We start from the raw sequence: 17,583 nt of genomic DNA on the forward strand, positions 1-17,583 counted from the left end.
CGTTTTGATTCCTTGGACCCATGTTTTAGTGCTGACTGTTCATGCCAGTTTTCTCGGTTCGGCTATTCACTCTTTTTGGAGAAGGGAAGACTGGAAAAGAGGGGCTATAAGCCTTGAAGTTACAAAAACCAGTCAACAACTGCACAATCCACAGCCAGCGATACCAATCATAGACATGGATTTTCTAAGGGCCAGCGTGAGGTGGAAACCACTCCCACCCCGTGTTTAAGGGAACAAACAGCACACTTGAAGGGCCCCGTGGGAGAACCTGTAGCAGCGGAAAGGGAGTTGTAGGCCATCATGACACCAGACCAAAGGCTCGTGTCCCCCTCCAACTCAACTGGATCCAAACTTTAGAGCCAAAAAACACATGACATGACGCTTCAAAGAAAGATAAAACCGCGAGACAAGGAGCATGACTCACTCGAGTGGACTGGAATATGTTAAGAACTTAAGATGCGCCGAAAGGTTGACTAATGTAATTAGATACAGCTCTTGTTTCACTGCGTTTTTGTTATCAGGCAGCTCTCCACATGTCGAGGTTTTATCCCCCTAAGAAGAAAGTCGGAAGTTTCTGTGGAATCACGCGCGCGCATGCTCTCCACATGTCGAGGTTTTATCCACCTGAGAATAAAGTCGGAAGTTTCCGTGGAATCGCGCGCGCATGTTATGCATAGCAAAACGGAAAGAAATTCTTCTTTCCGTGCTTCGTAAGCCGGTTCAACCCATGTCTTCAACAATGACTTCAGGACCTGAAATCTTTAAGAAAAAACCTAAGTGTTAAGTAGATCATGCAACCAATGCGACAGAAAGAAAACTTAGAACCATCAAGTCAGCACCCAATGGGACGGAACGATTATGGTTTCCGTATAGAAGGTTTCAGGTTTCCTGCCCCATTGCAGTACAGGTGTACGCTTAAAACAATTCAATCATTCATGAAAGATGTAATGCGACTATCATTGGGCCATCTGACCAGATCTCCATCTTTAGTTTCCTTGACCTTCTTAAATGATAAAATGAGGAAACAATGACCCAAAAAACATGTCCCTATGATGTGCTCCCTGCATTAAAATTATTAGGAGGCTCACAGGAAAATTGTGCTGTCTTGTTGCACCCTTTCTAGCTAATCTTGAGGTGGCCACCACCATCATGGTCTGTAGTGCTCACTTGCACCTCCCCATGGCTTATAATAGCCCATAAGTGTATTGTAGATTGTGCTTGAGCTTGAGCTAAAGACTGTTCTCATTGGTCTTAGTACCTAAAGGTCTTGGGCTGAGAGTAATGGGCAATGAGATGGGCAACAACAACGTTATCGGTCAACAAGGTATGCATGTTGCTAAATACTATCTGCTTTCTAGGAATGAGCATGAATATTTTGCTAACCATCTTCTTATGTAATTCTAGTACCAGAGGAGAGTGCTAAGGATTTCGACAAAACCATGGCCAACGCAGATTATTCACATGAGCTCAGCAACATAAATGGTGAGAAAGGTACTACCTCTGTTTCACAATATTTATCCTGCACGGAATACCTAGGAGGCATAAATTCAACGAATATTTGATGGAATCATGTCAAACTTGCTCTTACTAGAAACTCACCACTATGAAGCTATGGTCGCTGATTCATTGTTCTGTTTATGTTAGATACGGAGAAGGATGTCACTAAGGATGTAGATATGTCAGAGGTATTAAAGGTCCCCCTCATCTCTAGTGGTGGAGATAAGCATATGGCTTCAGATCAAACAAAATTGTCGGCAGCGAATGAAGACTTAGATGGGAAGAATAGGGGTTCACCTCAGGATCACGCATCAACAGAAGATGATGATGGGAATAATTACTTACCTACAGAACAAAGTTAGTTCAGCCGGCTGATATCATACCTACTATAACTTTATTTTTGTAATGTAATACCTCATATGAGAATCGTGGTTTAATATTAAAAGCTCGGAAATGGCTATTTCCGTATGAGGTAGTAAGAAAAATCTAGAGATTTAATACACAAAATTTTCCATACAAGTTAACTTCTAGTTAGAATTCAGTGGAATGTAATCTGGAGTTCAATAATCACTATAATGCTATTATCACTCATTCATTATTCTGTTTATGTTAGATAAGGAGAAGGATGGCGCTAAGGATTTGGATATGTCAGAGGTGCTAAAGGCCCCTGTCATTTCTAATGGTGGAGATGATCAAATGGCTTCAGATCAAACAAAAATCTCTGCTGCAAATGAAGACTTAGATGAGAAGAACAGGGGCTCACTTGAGGATCATACATCAACACAAGATGATGGAAACCGTAACTTATCTACAGAACAAGGTTAGTTCAGCTGGTTGATACAGTTCGTAACTAGCTTGTTTTGCTGTCTTTCGTACAATAGTTCCATTTTCGTGCTTTAATAAGCCATTTAAAACTGGTTTAGTATGAGAAATACGTGTGCTTGAGAAAATTAATGGTGATTTTAGGATGAGATAGTAAGAAAAGCCTATGGTTCGAAAGAATGCCAGTGCTACCTAGCTACCCACCTAATGTTTTTTCGAAAAGAGGGGAAAATCCTCTGGCTCTGTATTGAGTGATGCACGGCTATCCACCTAATAAGAAGTACATTATGTTTCTATGAATAACTATACTTGAACTTCAGAATGTATAATTGTCCACTAGAAACATAGGCAGTTAAGCATTTCTCAGCAGTAATTGTTTTTACCTTCAGCACTATAAGCTCGACTAATAAAAGCAAGTAATCTGGCACAGGTGATGAAACACAGGAGGACAGTGGAACTGAAACAGCCACAAATTCTGCAGAAACAGTTGCCCATGTCGGCACCACAACTGAAGATATAACAAGCAACAAGGATACTTCATCAGCTAATGAGCAATTCACACAACTTGAACACGAAACTACAGAGAAAAATGAAGAAAATACCACTGCAAATCCCGCCATGTTGTTAGAGGAAAGCATTGAAGGTCTGCCAGAAGACGAGGAGGAATCTTGTAGTCAAGAAGTTGCAGGGGCGAGTGATAATCTAGTTGGAGGAGATACAGTTGAAAACCTAGAAGGACAAACCGGAGTGTCAACAGTGGTGGGTGATAATCTAGTTGGAGAGACTACATCATCAACTGAATCAATTATCAGTGGTTATCTTGCTGACGAGAGTAAGGAGGTTGTCGTCGAAGATGAGCCTAGAGAAAGAGAAAATTCGTCATATGTAAAACCAGAAGGCGACACCAACCAAGAAACATTCAAGAATGAAGAGAAGCAAGAAATCTGTGAGATAGGCAAAAACAATACCTGCAAAACTATAACAGAAGATACTGTGGTTGAAAGCGCTGAAGTGCTAGAAGAAGACAAGAAGATCCAAGGATTGGAAAATCAGGAGGAAGAATTCCCCAAATGTAATAAATATGGTGCTCCCGATATTGTTGAAGCCGTTTCCCAGTTTCAGTCAACTTTAGCACACCCCAGTGCAGCAAGTGGCAAAGAATTTCAGAAACATGAACTGAGTATAGCAGAACAGATGTTAGATTCTGTAAGTGTAGCAATGGAGCACAATGTAATTAAAACAGCAGAGAAAGAGCAAGGGGGAATTATTGAAAGGGATGTTGCAGACAAGAATGAAGAAGATAATTTTGAAGGGGATCAGAAATCTGATGGTATGTCAGAGGTGTTAAAGGACCCTATCATTTCTAATGGTGGAAATGATCAAATAGCTTCAGATCAAACAAAAATCTCTGCTGCAAATGAAGACTTAGATGAGAAGAACAGGGACTCACTTCAGGATCATACATCAATACAAGATGATGATGGAAATAGTAACCTACCTACAGAACAAGGTTAGTTCAGCTGGCTGATATGGCTCATACCTAGCTTGTTTTGCTGTTTCTTACTATGTTTTATTTTTGTGCTTTAATAAGCCATTTAAGAATGGTTTAATATGAGAAGAATGCGTGTTTGCGATAATAAATGGTGAATTCAGTATGAGATAGTAAGAGAGGGATTCAAAAGTGAAAATTTGCTAGATGCTAGTGCTACCTAGCTACCCACCTAATAAAAGGTAAGTTATGCTTCTATGAACAACTATACTTGAACTTCAGAATATATGATGGGCCACTAAAATCATAGGTACCTAAGCATTGCTTTCCTTCAGCACTATATACTCTCCTAATAAAAGCAAGTGATCTGGCACAGGTGATGAATCACAAGAGGGCAGTGGAACTGAAACAACCACAGATGGTACAGAAAAAGTTGCCGCTGTCGACACCACTACTGAAGACATGACAAGTGGCAATGATACATCATTATCTGATGAGCAATTCAAACAAGTTGTACACGAAATGACAGAGACAAGTGAAGAAAGTACCATACCAAATCCCCTCACATTGTTAGAGGGAATTATTGAAAGTGCGCCACAAGATGGGGAGGAATATTGCAGTCAAGAAGCTGCAGTGGTGGATGATAATCTAGTTGGAGAAGATACAGTTGAAAGCCTAGAAGAAAGACAAACTGGAGTGTCAGCAGTAGAGGATCTATGGACACCATCCTCGGTACAAGGAGCGACTACATCATCAACTGAATCAATTATCACTGATCATCTTGATGATGAGACTAAGGAGGTTGTCCTCGAAGATGAGCCTAGAGAAAGAGAAAATTCATCACATGTACGACCAGAAGATGACACCAACCAAGAAACATCCAAGAAAGAAGAGAAGCAAGAAATCTGTGAAATGGGCAACAACAATTCCTGCAAAACCATAACAGTAGATACTGTGATTGAAAATGATGAGGTGCTAGAAGAAGACGAGAAGATCCAAGGATTGGAAAATCAGCAGGAAGAATTTCCCAAATGTAGCGCATATGGTGCTCTCGACATTGTTGAAGCTGTTTCCCAATTTCAGTCAGCTTTAGCAGATCCCAGTGCAACAAATAGCAAAGAACTTCAGAAACATGAACTGAGTATAGCAGAACAGATGTCAGATTCTGTAAGTGCAGCAATGGAGCACAATGTAATTGAAACAGCAGAGAAAGAGCAAGGGGGAATTGTCAACAAAGATGTTGCAGACAAGAATGAAGAAGATAATTTTGAAGGGGATAAGAAATCTGATGGTATCCATGACTCTCTTGGTCTTGCCAAGGTCCACGGAGAAGATTTTACAGGTTTAGGCCCACCATTATCTGGCCCTCTTCCTATTTTGAATGAAGAAAAGGTACATGAAGAAGTCATCATAGAAGAATTAGCTGCACCAATGACTGCAACATCACATGCTCTTCAACCAGTAGAAGATTTTGTCAAGGAAGATATTAAACCTGATAGTTCGGATAGTAATGAAGGAGCCACCACCTCCACATGTGAAGCAAAGGCTATAGATACACAAGAAACCATGAACAGCTCACAGTGTGATCAGCCTCAACCGTTACTGCTTGAAGAACCTGAAGTTGTCAAGTTTGAAAACAGTGAGACTCTGAGCACCTGCATGAAGCCGGTGGAATGCAGTTCAGCGACAGACTTGATCTTCCCTAATTTATTCAACAAGGAGAGACAAGGCACATCTGATAAAGCCACATGTTTTACTTCTGAATCCAATCAGGAGAAAGTCACAGGGACTGTAGGCTTTGCTGTTGAATCGGAACAGAAGAAAGTTATTGCAAATGCTGATGATTCTAGTGAGGAACAGTGTCTGCTTCAGAAACCAACTCTAGGGACAGATGTGGGTGAAGAGACTCCATTACTTCTGAGTACAGAAAGCATCAACTCTTTAAGTTATTCTAGTGAACAGCACAGCAAAGTAGTCAAGGACATCCCCATGACCAACATCACTCTGATGCAAGCCAAAGATGAAGCTGTGGAAGAATCTGAGAAGAGTCCACTGTTGAGCCCTAGGGAGCAATCAGAAGGAGCCTTCAGAGCGCCAAATCACTCTGCAAGAAACAATAAACCACTTTGTAGCTTAATGACGGAGGACGGCGTTGGAACGTGGTCACCATTGAAGGAACAAGAACCGGTTCAAAAGAACAGCACCACGGTTAGTTCTCCTAGAAGCAAAGAAAAGCAGAAGCCAAAGTCATCCCTTTTTGCCATTTGCATGTGTTGCACTACAGCTACGGACTGATTTATGGCTTCATTTGTTGTTTTCCTTAATGCCTGGTTGATTTTCTTTTTGTTCAAGGTTTGATGCTCGAGTTTACTTAGTGAAGAATGTTTTGCAGTTGCTGGAAATATTTTAGATACCACAACTTGTATTGATCATAAGTTGTATGTTACTCTTTTTTCCCATCAATGTATCTGGCTTGGAGAATGAATGCCTTCAATAATACAAGTGTCTGTAAAGGGTTGTCGAGTTGCAAACATCCTTTGTGTACGACACGATATATAGCATTCCGACATTAAATATCTCCGCTGCCGTTGTTCTATGCCCAAAACAGACAAATGTCCATAAAATGCGAGCATGACATGCCAAAAACTTCCAATTATCAAAAGCAATTTGAGTTGATCAAATTTTCACATAATCATATTAAAATGGTATATTTTAGTACGTTCTCTTAAAAAGGACAGAAACAAACAGAACAAGCCCTTTCAAAAGGATTACTGAATTAAATTTCCAACATGAGAAGCAAACGCCAACATCACTGTAGTTGGCACAATGATAAAGTTAGCCACTGAAAGTAATTTCACAAGACCATCTTATTCTAAAGCATTTCCACTAAAGTGGAACATGGGAATCCCAAAAACATGTTTAATTATGCTCACCAAATAGTACTACCTTAAATGCCAATGCATATAATACGTAACTTACTATTGAAAATTCTGCTTCAAACAATTACTGCTCGAATTCACACATTGAACAACTTCAGGATTCATATTTAATCAAGAGAAAGAAAATCAGTAATGCTCACGAGATGACGTGACAGAGGACGGCGTACTGGAGAAGATGCAAACAATGATCAATTATATGATATCTGTCAGTAATACACATTCAGGTATACACAGACTTGTTGGCAGACAGTGCAAATATCAGACGAACAATATGTACTGATTAAAGCAATTCCAGATTTCTAACTAGTACTAAATCACAGTAAGTTTTGCAGAAAATAATCGCAGACATACCACGCAGTGCACGCACTCCACTTCTCCAACCGAAGGCAAGCCATTGATGGTTATCTTACCTCTGCCAGTGAAAAGAAAGTGTCGGTGGCATATGAAGACTGCAACGAAATTCGATCCATCCGGCTTAACTCGAGCAGAGAAAGAGTGCGGGTTAACTCGAGCAGACAGGAACTGCCCCCCTCCGCCGAGTCGCCGTCGTCGACCTATCCAGGCCGGGCCGGCCACTTCCTTCTCTGCCCCAGCCCCCAGCCACGGTGGGCACGGTGTCATCAATACTCGTCCTCCTCACTGCTCCTCCCGTTGACCGACGCCACCAGTGCCTTCTGGATCACACCTCCACCCGCCTCTCCGCAAGCCGCGGACGCCGCTTCCTTGTGGCCGGTAACTCAACGACCTTCCACAGTTCCACTTTGCGTCGCAGCGCCCCTCACAGGGCGGTCCCACGATTGATCTCGCCGTCGGTGCGCCAATCGGCAGCCCCGCGGCCGAGTCATGGCGATTGGCGAACCTGCGCCGTCGACGACAAAGTTTGTGAGTAACAAAAAAATAAAATAAAAATAGAACAGCCAAATGGGTGTGCTGCTTTGAGATTAGTGATCTTAGGGCATTTTCAAGGCGGAACCGCAAACCGCCCGCATATGTCCGGACTGCGCTGACTGGACCGCGGGAGCCATCTAACGCGGGCCTATATCGATCCACGGGACGGTCCGGACGTGATTTTCACCGCAAACCGAAGACAAAGATGGGGGAGCTTTGCGGGAGTCCGGACACACGAAACGTAGAAATCTGACACCCCAGGCCACCCAAAACCCTTCCCAGACCCCGCGACTCCATCCTCCCCATTTGCTTTCATTCCTTCCTTCTTTCTTGCCTTCGCCGCCGCTCCACCACCCCGGCCACCATGCCACACCCCTGCCGAAACTCTGTGTTTCCGTCACCTCCAGCGCTCCAACAGGGCTCCACCCTACTTCTCCTCCGTCTCTATTCAATCCCTGTCCTCCGACCGCCCCGTCAGGTACCATCCGCTACTGCTATTCTCAGCATGCCCGGCAACTGTTTGATGAATCGATGGAGCTAAGTTGCCCCTTCTTCTTTCTAGCAATGGATTCCGATTTTGGGTACATATACGAGCAGTATGTTGAGTCATCCGACGGCTCATCAAACGAGGAGAAGTACTCCGATGAGACGGCGATGATGCAGGCGGTCCTTGAAGACGCGGAGTGTGCGGAGGAACATGTTCTCAATTTCAAGGGCTCGATCAAGGGTCATCGAGTGCTCAACCGCAACAGGGCGCATGGCCATTTGACACTGATGGCCGACTACTTTGCTCCTGATGCACTATTCACTGGCCATTTTCACCGGCATTTTCGGATGCGCAAGGCTGTCTTCGATCGTATCTACCATGGCATCCGGTCCTACGATGACTACTTCATCCTGAAGAAGGACGCCATGGGAACGATTGGCTTCTCTAGTTACCAGAAGTGCACGGCCGCACTCCGGATGCTTGCATGTTGCATAACCGCTGATTCGTGGGACGAGTACCTATGGATGTCTGAGAGCACATGCGGAGATGCTATGGTCAGGTTTGCAACTACTGTATCGAGGTGTTCGGACCTCAGTACCTGAGAGAACCAACTGTGGCAGACACCGAGAGACTCTTGGCAATCTCAGAAGCAAGAGGGTGGCTAGGTTGCTTGTATCTCTTGACTGCATGCATTGGAAATGGAAAAACTGCCCGAAGGCCTTACAAGGGCAATATCAGGGTCAATGTTAAGAAGCCCACCGTCATTCTTGAAGCAATTGCATCACATGATCTTTGGATTTGGCAAGCTTTCTTTGGCATGCCCGGGTCTCACGATGAGATCAATGTGTTGCAATGATCGTCGTTGTTTGCGAGGCTGACTAAATGAAAAGTTCCTCCTTGCCATGATACTTTCAATGGACCTGAGTACAACACGGGCTACTATCTGATTGATGGTATCTATCCTCCATGGACTACCTTTGTCAGCACCATCTCAAACCCAGTTGCCCAAAAAAGGCTCACGTTGCCAAAGACAAGAAGCGGCTAGAAAGGATGTCGAGAGGGCAATTGGAGTTCTGGAGGCCCGTTTTGCAGTTGTTTGTGGACCTGCTAAACAGCGGGATCCGAAAACCTTGTGGGAAGTGATGACATGTTGTGCGATCATGCACAACATGATCGTCAAGGATGAGGGTGACGACGCCGCGCAGCTTTGGAATTTGAGAACATGGGTGATCAAATCCAACTTCCGGACTAGAATCCGGCCGCATTTGAAGAGTTTATTCAAATGCATCAACAAATTTGGCATCGACCAACTCACGAGCAGCTGAAGGAAGATCTGATTGAGCATCAGTGGGCGGTGAAATGGGACAACAATGTTGGGATGTTATATTTGAACTTTTTTTAAATTTGAACTAGTGCTGCATGCGGCTATTTGAATGTCTGTACCCTTTGCATGCGGCTATTTGATTGTGCGGACTTGAAATAAAAATGAGGAAGGCTGGATGTATGTGGCTACGGTTGGATGACACCCTTCCGCATCCGTGTCCGCGGACTGGTCTGCTACTTCTTGAGCTTGCGTTGATTTTTCCCTTGAAGAGGAAAGGGTGATGCATCAAAGTAGAGATAAGTATTTTCCTCAGTTAAGAACTAAGGTATCAATCCAGTAGGAGGCACAAGCAAGTCCCCAATATATGCACCTGCACAAACTAACAAACACTTGCACACAACACGAAAAAGGGGTTGTCAATCCCTTCACGGTCACTTGCAAGAGTGAGATCTAGTAGAGATAGATATAAAAGATAATTAAAAGGTAATAAAGTAAATATAAATAAATTGCGGTAAGGTATTTTTGGGTTTTTGGTTTTATAGATCTGAAAATATATGATGGAAAATAGACCCGGGGGCCATAGGTTTCACTAGAGGCTTCTCTCTCAAAGAAAGCATATGGTTGAAAGTGCAATCATGCCCTTAATCATATTTTGATATTGTTGACAACATACATATAGGGAACTAATCAATTCTGTCAAGTGCATCTCAGGTTTTGTTCCCGAAAGATATTAGTGTGGTCCATAGCTAACATATTCAAGATACTCAAAGGACGGTGAAACAAGACACAAAGCTTTAGATCCTTCTTTGTTTTCCTTTTGTTTGAGTATAGGGATCCCGCACTATTAAGAGGGGGTCAGTGGTTCTCGCAAAAAGACTTGCTCAAAATCTAGGAAAAATCTCTTTGGAGGAGTTCTTGTCTTGCTATACTTTTTGGCCTCTGTTTTGTCCAGACGACCGAAGGTCTCCGGACGTCCGGTGCTTCCTAGTTCTCCGGATGTCCGGTGCTCTCCGGATGTCCGATGGCTTGCCACAGAACAAAAATTATCGGATTTCTGGTCCCTTCGGACGACCGGCCCCCGAACGTCCGTTGGCGACCGGTCCTCTGGTGCCTCTTCATAGAGCCAAAATTAACGGAAGTCCGTCCTCTCCGGACGACCGTGCATCGGACGACCGACGCTCTCGGACGTTCGATCCCTATGCGTCTTTCTTCTCTACTGCTGCGCTAGACCACTGTTTTCTTCTGATTGTCGAACGACCGACGCCTGTCGGACGTCCAGTCCAACTTTCATGTCTGGTCGTCCGATACCTTCGGACGTCCGGTGTCTGTGCAGCATAAGTGACCTCCAACGGCCACTTTTGTACTACGACTATAAATATCCTTCTCCCACCTCGTGTGGGGGTGGTCCAACACAGTGCAAACATTCCAAGAACACCTTTCTCTCTCACTCTCTTTCTTTCACCAAATCCTATATCCCTAGAGCATTTGTGAGGATTCTTGAGTGTTGTTCCAATCAAAAGATAGATCGTCCCTCTCTCCTCCTCTTAACCAAAGGAATTCGTGATTTGAGCAAGTTTTGAGCGGTTCCCTTGATCTTGTTACTCTTGGAGGTTGGAGACTCCTAGGCGGTAGGAGTTCTTCGGTGAGGAATCAAACCATTGTGATTACCCCCGGAAAGCTTGTGAGGGTTTGGAGACCACCCCAAGGTCTACCACTAGTGGTTGAGAATCGCCTTCGTGGTGATATCTCAAAGAGAGAATAGGGTGAGCCCTCGTGGTGCTGGTGTGCCTTCGTGGTTACACCCACCTCTCTAAATAGTGATGTAGCTTTCCTCCAAGGAAGTGAACATCGGCATACATCCTCATCTCTCGGAGTTGCATTTGTTCCTAACCCTAACTCCCTACTTGTGGTTACTTGTCTCTTAGTCTTTACTTGTATCATTTTGTGCTTGCTTACTCATATACTTGTGGTACTTGTTTACCTTGCTTAGTGAAGGAAATATGCCCTAGAGGTAATAATAAAGTTGTTATTTATATTTCCTTATATCATGATAAATGTTTATTATTCATGCTAGAATTGTATTAACTGGAAACTTGATACATGTGTGAATACATAGACAATAAATAGTGTCCCTAGTATGCATCTACTAGACTAGCTCGTTAATCAAAGATGGTTAAGTTTCCTAACCATAGACATGTGTTGTCATTTGATGAACGGGATCACATCATTAGGAGAATGTTGTGATGGACAAGACCCATCTGTTAGCTTAGCATAAAGATCGTTAAGATTTATTGGTATTGCTTTCTTCATGACTTATACATATTCCTTTGAGTATGAGATTATGCAACTCCCAAATACCGGAGGAATACCTTGTGTGCTATCAAATGTCACAACGTAACTGGGTGATCATAAAGATGCTCTACAGGTATCTCCGAAGGTGTTTGTTGGGTTGGCATAGATCGAGATTAGGATTTGTCACTCCGAGTATCGAAGAGGTATCTCTGGGCCCTCTCGGTAATGCACATCATGATAAGCCTTGCAAGCAACGTGACTAATGAGTTAGTTGTGGGATTATGTATTATGGAACGAGTAAAGAGACTTGCCGGTAACGAGATTGAACTAGGTATGAAGATACCGACGATCGAATCTCGGTCAAGTAACATACCGATGACAAAGGGAATGACATATGTTGTCATTGCGGTTTGACCGATAAAGATCTTCGTAGAATATGTAGGAACCAATATGAGCATCCAGGTTCCACTGTTGGTTATTCACCAGAGATGTGTCTCGGTCATGTCTACATAGTTCTCGAACCCGTAGGGTCCGCACGCTTAACGTTCGATGACGATTTGTATTATGAGTTATGTGTTTTGGTGACCGAAGATTGTTTGGAGTCCTAGATAAGATCACAGACATGACGAGGAGTCTCGAAATGGTCGAGAGGTAAAGATTGATATATTGGATGATAGTATTCGGACACCGGAAGTGTTTCGGAATGTACCGGGTACATATCGGAGTACTGGGGGGGGGGGGTTTACCGGAACCCCCGTGGGGAAGATATGGGCCATAGGAGGGAGGCAAGGCAGCCCACAAGGGGGTGTCGCACCCCCCCATGGGGATTCCGAATTGGACAAGGGGAGGGGATGCGGCCCCTCTTTCCTTCTCCTTCTCCCTCTCCTTCCCCCTTTCCCCCTCCGATAGAAGGAAGGGGGGCGAATAGGACTAGGAGTCCAAGTGGGATTCCCCCCACTTGGCGCGGCCTAGGCCGGCCTCCTCCCCTCTCCCTCCTTTATATACGGTGGCGGGAGGGGGGACACCTCTAAGCACATCAATTGTTTCTTAGCCGTGTGCGGTGCCCCCCTCCACCATTTACTCCTCCGGTCATATTGTCGTAGTGCTTAGGCGAAGCCCTGCGCGGATCACTTCACCATCACCATCATCACGCCGTCGTGCTGACGAAACTCTTCCTCGACACTTTGCTAGATCAAGAGTTCGAGGGACGTCATCGAGCTGAATGTGTGCATAACTCGGAGGTGTCGTACGTTCGGTGCTTGATCGGTTGAATCGAGAAGATGTTCGACTACATCAACCGCGTTAAGCTAACGCTTCTGCTTTCAGTCTACGAGGGTACGTGGACACACTCTCCCCCTCTCATTGATATGCATCTCCTATATAGATCTTGCGTGATCGTAGGGATTTTTTTTGAAATTGCATGCTACGTTCCCCAACAGTGGCATCTGAGCCAGGTCTATGCGTAGATGATATGCACGAGTAGAACACAAAGAGTTGTGGGCGATCATAGTCATACTGCTTACCACCAACGTCTTATTTTGATTCGGCAGTATTGTTGGATGAAGAGGCCCGGACCAACCTTACATGAGATCGGTTCCACCGACAGACATGCAACTTGTTTTGCATAAAGGTGGCTGGCGGGTGTCTGTTTCTCCAACTTTAGTTGAATCGAATTTGACTATGACCGGTCCTTGTTGAAGGTTAAAACAACAAACTTGACGAAACATCGTTGTGGTTTTGATGCGTAGGAAAGAACGGTTCTTACTAGAAGCCCGTAGCAGCCATGTAAAACTTGCAACAACAAAGTAGAGGACGTATAACTTGTTTTTGCAGGGCATGTTGTGATGTGATATGGTCAAGACATGATGTGATATACGTTATTGTATTAGATGATCGTGTTTTGTAGAAGTTATCGGCAACTGGCAGGAGCCTTATGGTTGTCGCTTTATTGTATGAAATGCAAACGCCATGTAATTGCTTTACTTTATCACTATGCGTTAGCGATAGTTGTAGAAGCAATAGTTGGCGAGATGACAACAACGCTACGATGAAGATCAAATTGTCAAGCCGGTGACGATGGAGATCAAAGGCACAAGATGATGATGGCCATATCATGCCACATATTTCGATTTCATGTGATGTTTATCTTTTATGCATCTTATTTTGTTTAGTACGGCGGTAGCATTATAAGATGATCCCTCACTAAAATTTCAAGGTATAAGTGTTCTCCCTGAGTATGCACCGTTGCGACAGTTCGTCGTGCCGAGACACCATGTGATGATCGGGTGTGATAAGCTCTACGTTCACATACAACGGGTGCAAGACAGTTTTGCACGTGCAGAATACTCGGGTTAAACTTGACAAGCCTAGCATGTACAGACATGGCCTCGGAACACTGAGACCGAAAGGTCGAACGTGAATCATATAGTAGATATGATCAACATAGAGATGTTCACCATTGAAAACTAATCCATCTCACGTGATGACCGGACATGGTTTAGTTGATATGGATCACGTGATCATTTAGATAACTCGAGGGATGTCTATCTAAGTGGGAGTTCTTAAGTAATATGATTAATTGAACTTAATTTATCATGAACTTAGTCCTGATAGTTTTTGCATATCTATGTCGTAGATCAATGGCCCGTGCTACCGTTCCCTTGAATTTTAATGCGTTCCTAGAGAAAGCTAAGTTGAAAGATGATGGTAGCAACTACACAGAGTGGGTCCGTAACTTGAGGATTATCCTCACTGCTGCACAGAAAAATTATGTCCTTGATGCACTGCTAGGTGTGCCACCCCTCCAGCAACTGCAGACGTTGTGAACGCCTGGCAGTCACATGTTGATGACTACTCAATAGTTCAGTGTGCCATGCTTTACGGCTTAGAATCGGGACTCCAAAGACGTTTTGAATGTCATGGACCATATGAGATGTTCCAGGAGTTCAAGTTAATATTTCAAGCAAATGCCCGAGTTGAGAGATATGAGGTCTCCAACAAGTTCTATAGCTACAAGATGGAGGAGAACAGTTCTGTCAGTGAACACATACTCAGAATGTGTGGGTACCATAACCACTTGACTCAGCTAGGAGTTAATCTTCCAGATGATAGTGTTATTGACAGGGTTCTTTAATCACTGCCACCAAGCTACAAAGGCTTCGTGATGAACTATAATATAAAAGGGATGGATAAGACAATTCCCGAGCTCTTCGCTATGCTCAAAGTTGCGGAGGTAGAAATCAAGAAAGAGCATCAAGTGTTGATGGTTAACAAGACAACTAGTTTCAAGAAAAAAGGCAAAGGAAAGAAGGGGAACTTAAAGAAGAATAGCAAGCAAGTGGCTATTCCCGGGAAGAAACCCAAGTCTGGACCTAAGCCTGAAACTGAGTGCTTCTACTATAAAGGGAATGGACACTGGAAGCGAAAGTGCCCCAAGTATTTGGCGGATAAGAAGGATGGCAAAGTGAACAAAGGTATATTTGATATACATGTTATTGATGTGTACCTTACTAATGCTCGTAGTAGCGCCTGGGTATTTGATACTGGTTCCGTTGCTCATATTTGCAACTCGAAACAGGGGCTACGGATTAAACGAAGATTGGCTAAGGATGAGGTGATGATGCGCATCAGAAATGGTTCCAAGGTCGATGTGATCGCCGTCGGCACGCTACCTCTACATCTACCTTCGGGATTAGTTTTAGACCTGAATAATTGTTATTTGGTGCTAGCGTTAAGCATGAACATTATATCTGGATCTTGTTTGATGCGAGATGATTATTCATTTAAATCAGAGAATAATGGTTGTTCTATTTATATGAGTAATATCTTTTATGGTCATGCACCCTTGAAGAGTGGTCTATTTTTGTTGAATCTCGATCGTGGTGATACACATATTCATAATATTGATGCCAAAAGATGCAAAGTTAGAAATGATAGTGCAACATATTTGTGGCACCGCCGTTTAGGTTAGAGTGGTGTAAAGCGCATGAAGAAACTCCATGCGGATGGACTTTTGGAATCACTTGATTATGAATCATTTGATGCTTGTGAACCATATCTCATGGGCAAGATGACTAAGACACCGTTCTCCAGAACAATGGAGCGAGCAACAGACTTATTGGAAATAATACATACCGATGTATGCGGTCCGATGAGTGTTGAGGCTCGCCCCGGGTATCGTTATTTTCTGACCTTCAGAGATGATTTGAGCAGATATGGGTATATCTACTTAATGAAACACAAATCTAAAACATTTGAAAAGTTCAAAGAATTTCAGAGTGAAGTGGAAAATCATCGTAACAAGAAAATAAAGTTTTTACGATCTGATCGCGGAGGCGAATATTTGAGTTACGAGTTTGGTCTTCATTTAAAACAATGTGGAATAGTTTCGCAACTCACGCCACCTGGAACACCACAGCGTAATGGTGTGTCCAAATGTCGTAACCGTACTTTATTATATATGGTGCGATCTATGATGTCTCTTACCAATTTACCACTATCATTTTGGGGTTATGCATTAGAGACAGCTGCATTCATGTTAAATAGGGCACCATCTAAATCCGTTGAGACGACACCATATGAACTGTGGTTTGGGAAGAAACCTAAGCTGTTGTTTCTTAAAGTTTGGGGTTGCGATGCTTATGTGAAAAAGCTTCAGCCTGATAAACTCAAACCCAAATCGGAGAAGTGCATCTTCATAGGATACCCAAAAGAAACTGTTGGGTACACCTTCTATCACAGATCCGAAGGCAAGATATTTGATGCTAAGAATGGATCCTTTCTAGAGAAGGAGTTTCTCTCGAAAGAAGTGAGTGGGAGGAAAGTAGAACTTGATGAGGTAATTGTACCTTCTCTTGAATTGGAAAGTAGTTCATCACAGAAAACCGTTCCCATGATGCCCACACCAATTAGTGAGGAAGCTAATGATGATGATCATGAAACTTCAGATCAAGTTACTACCGAACCTCGTAGGTCAACCACAGTACGTTCCGCGCCAGAGTGGTACGGTAATCCTGTTCTGGAAGTCATGTTACTAGACCATGACGAACCTACGAACTATGAGGAAGCGATGATGAGCCCAGATTCCGCGAAATGGCTTGAAGCCATGAAATCTGAGATGGGATCCATGTGTGAGAACAAAGTATGGACTTTGGTTGACTTGCCCGATAATCGGCAAGCCATAGATAAGAAATGGATCTTCAAGAAGAAGACTGACGCTGATGGTAATGTTACTTTCTACAAAGCTCGACTGTAACATCCCAAATTTTCAATTTGGTATGTTATACATAGATCATCATTGCATAGCATGTTTTATTGCATTTTGACAAATCCTCGATAAATCCTAAGCAACTCAAGGACCCTAGGAGAGACTTGGGGATTTTTCTTGAATTTTCATATTTGATTTTCATCAAATATTAAGACGAGGATTTTGGTTTTAATTATTTCTCTCCGGAATAATATTTCATTCTAAAAATAAACGAGAGGAGAAAATATGACTTCTCCAAAACAATTGAAATACTGGAGGAAAAATGTTAAAATCATTTATTGGAATTATTTGGATTTTATTTGCTATTTTTATTGCATTAAAAATATTGCATGTTTTCAAAATATTTATTTTGTGTTAAAAAATGTTCACCCTATTCTAGATTTTCTAACTAGACGGGGAAAATTTATTTTATATTTTTCTGACTTTTATTTATTTTTCTGTGAATTATTTTCCGCGGAACGTTTAAAAAAAAACTGCGCGCGCGCCCGCGCTGGGCCGAGCCCAGGCCGCCGGCCCACCCCCGCGCCCTCTCCTCCTCGCGCACGGCACGACCGCCGCCGCCGCTCGGAGTCCGAGCTC

General features: G+C 43.3%; 1 protein-coding gene and 1 long non-coding RNA gene across 4 annotated transcripts; one reads left to right on the forward strand and one right to left on the reverse strand.

Annotated features, from left to right (window-relative positions):
• Positions 1–429: 429 nt before the first annotated feature.
• Positions 430–7,743, reverse strand: LOC123079337 (uncharacterized). Of its 2 annotated transcripts, none has more exons than XR_006437925.1 (5): positions 7,158–7,743; positions 3,288–3,495; positions 2,922–3,178; positions 2,703–2,827; positions 430–759 (listed from the first exon to the last, which is right to left on the reverse strand). It is a non-coding gene; the product is annotated as an uncharacterized lncRNA (long non-coding RNA). The 2 variants fall into 2 exon arrangements; XR_006437926.1 differs by having other exon boundaries at positions 3,288–5,912.
• Positions 1,127–6,305, forward strand: LOC123079336 (serine-rich adhesin for platelets). 2 transcript variants are annotated; one of them, XM_044502097.1, is made up of 6 exons: positions 1,127–1,324; positions 1,405–1,491; positions 1,645–1,854; positions 2,111–2,317; positions 2,750–3,829; positions 4,185–6,305. In XM_044502097.1, the coding sequence occupies exons 1-6, from the start codon at positions 1,282–1,284 to the stop codon at positions 6,101–6,103; spliced, it is 3,546 nt and encodes a 1,181-aa protein (XP_044358032.1). In that variant the 5' UTR covers positions 1,127–1,281; the 3' UTR covers positions 6,104–6,305. The 2 variants fall into 2 exon arrangements, with proteins under 2 accessions (XP_044358032.1, XP_044358033.1); XM_044502098.1 differs by having other exon boundaries at positions 1,405–1,482.
• Positions 7,744–17,583: the final 9,840 nt, after the last annotated feature.

Source organism: Triticum aestivum, chromosome 3D (assembly GCF_018294505.1).
Source record: "Triticum aestivum cultivar Chinese Spring chromosome 3D, IWGSC CS RefSeq v2.1, whole genome shotgun sequence".
NCBI classification, from domain to species: domain Eukaryota; kingdom Viridiplantae; phylum Streptophyta; class Magnoliopsida; order Poales; family Poaceae; genus Triticum; species Triticum aestivum.

What these genes read in the sequence shown, in the direction of transcription:
- LOC123079336 (XM_044502097.1), top strand. Translation starts at nt 1,282, where the DNA reads ATGGGCAATGAGATGGGCAACAACAACGTTATCGGTCAACAAG. An exon ending in CAACGTTATCGGTCAACAAG is followed by an intron (nt 1,325 to 1,404) that starts GTATGCATGTTG and finishes ATGTAATTCTAG; the next exon opens with TACCAGAGGAGAGTGCTAAG. An exon ending in CAACATAAATGGTGAGAAAG is followed by an intron (nt 1,492 to 1,644) that starts GTACTACCTCTG and finishes TGTTTATGTTAG; the next exon opens with ATACGGAGAAGGATGTCACT.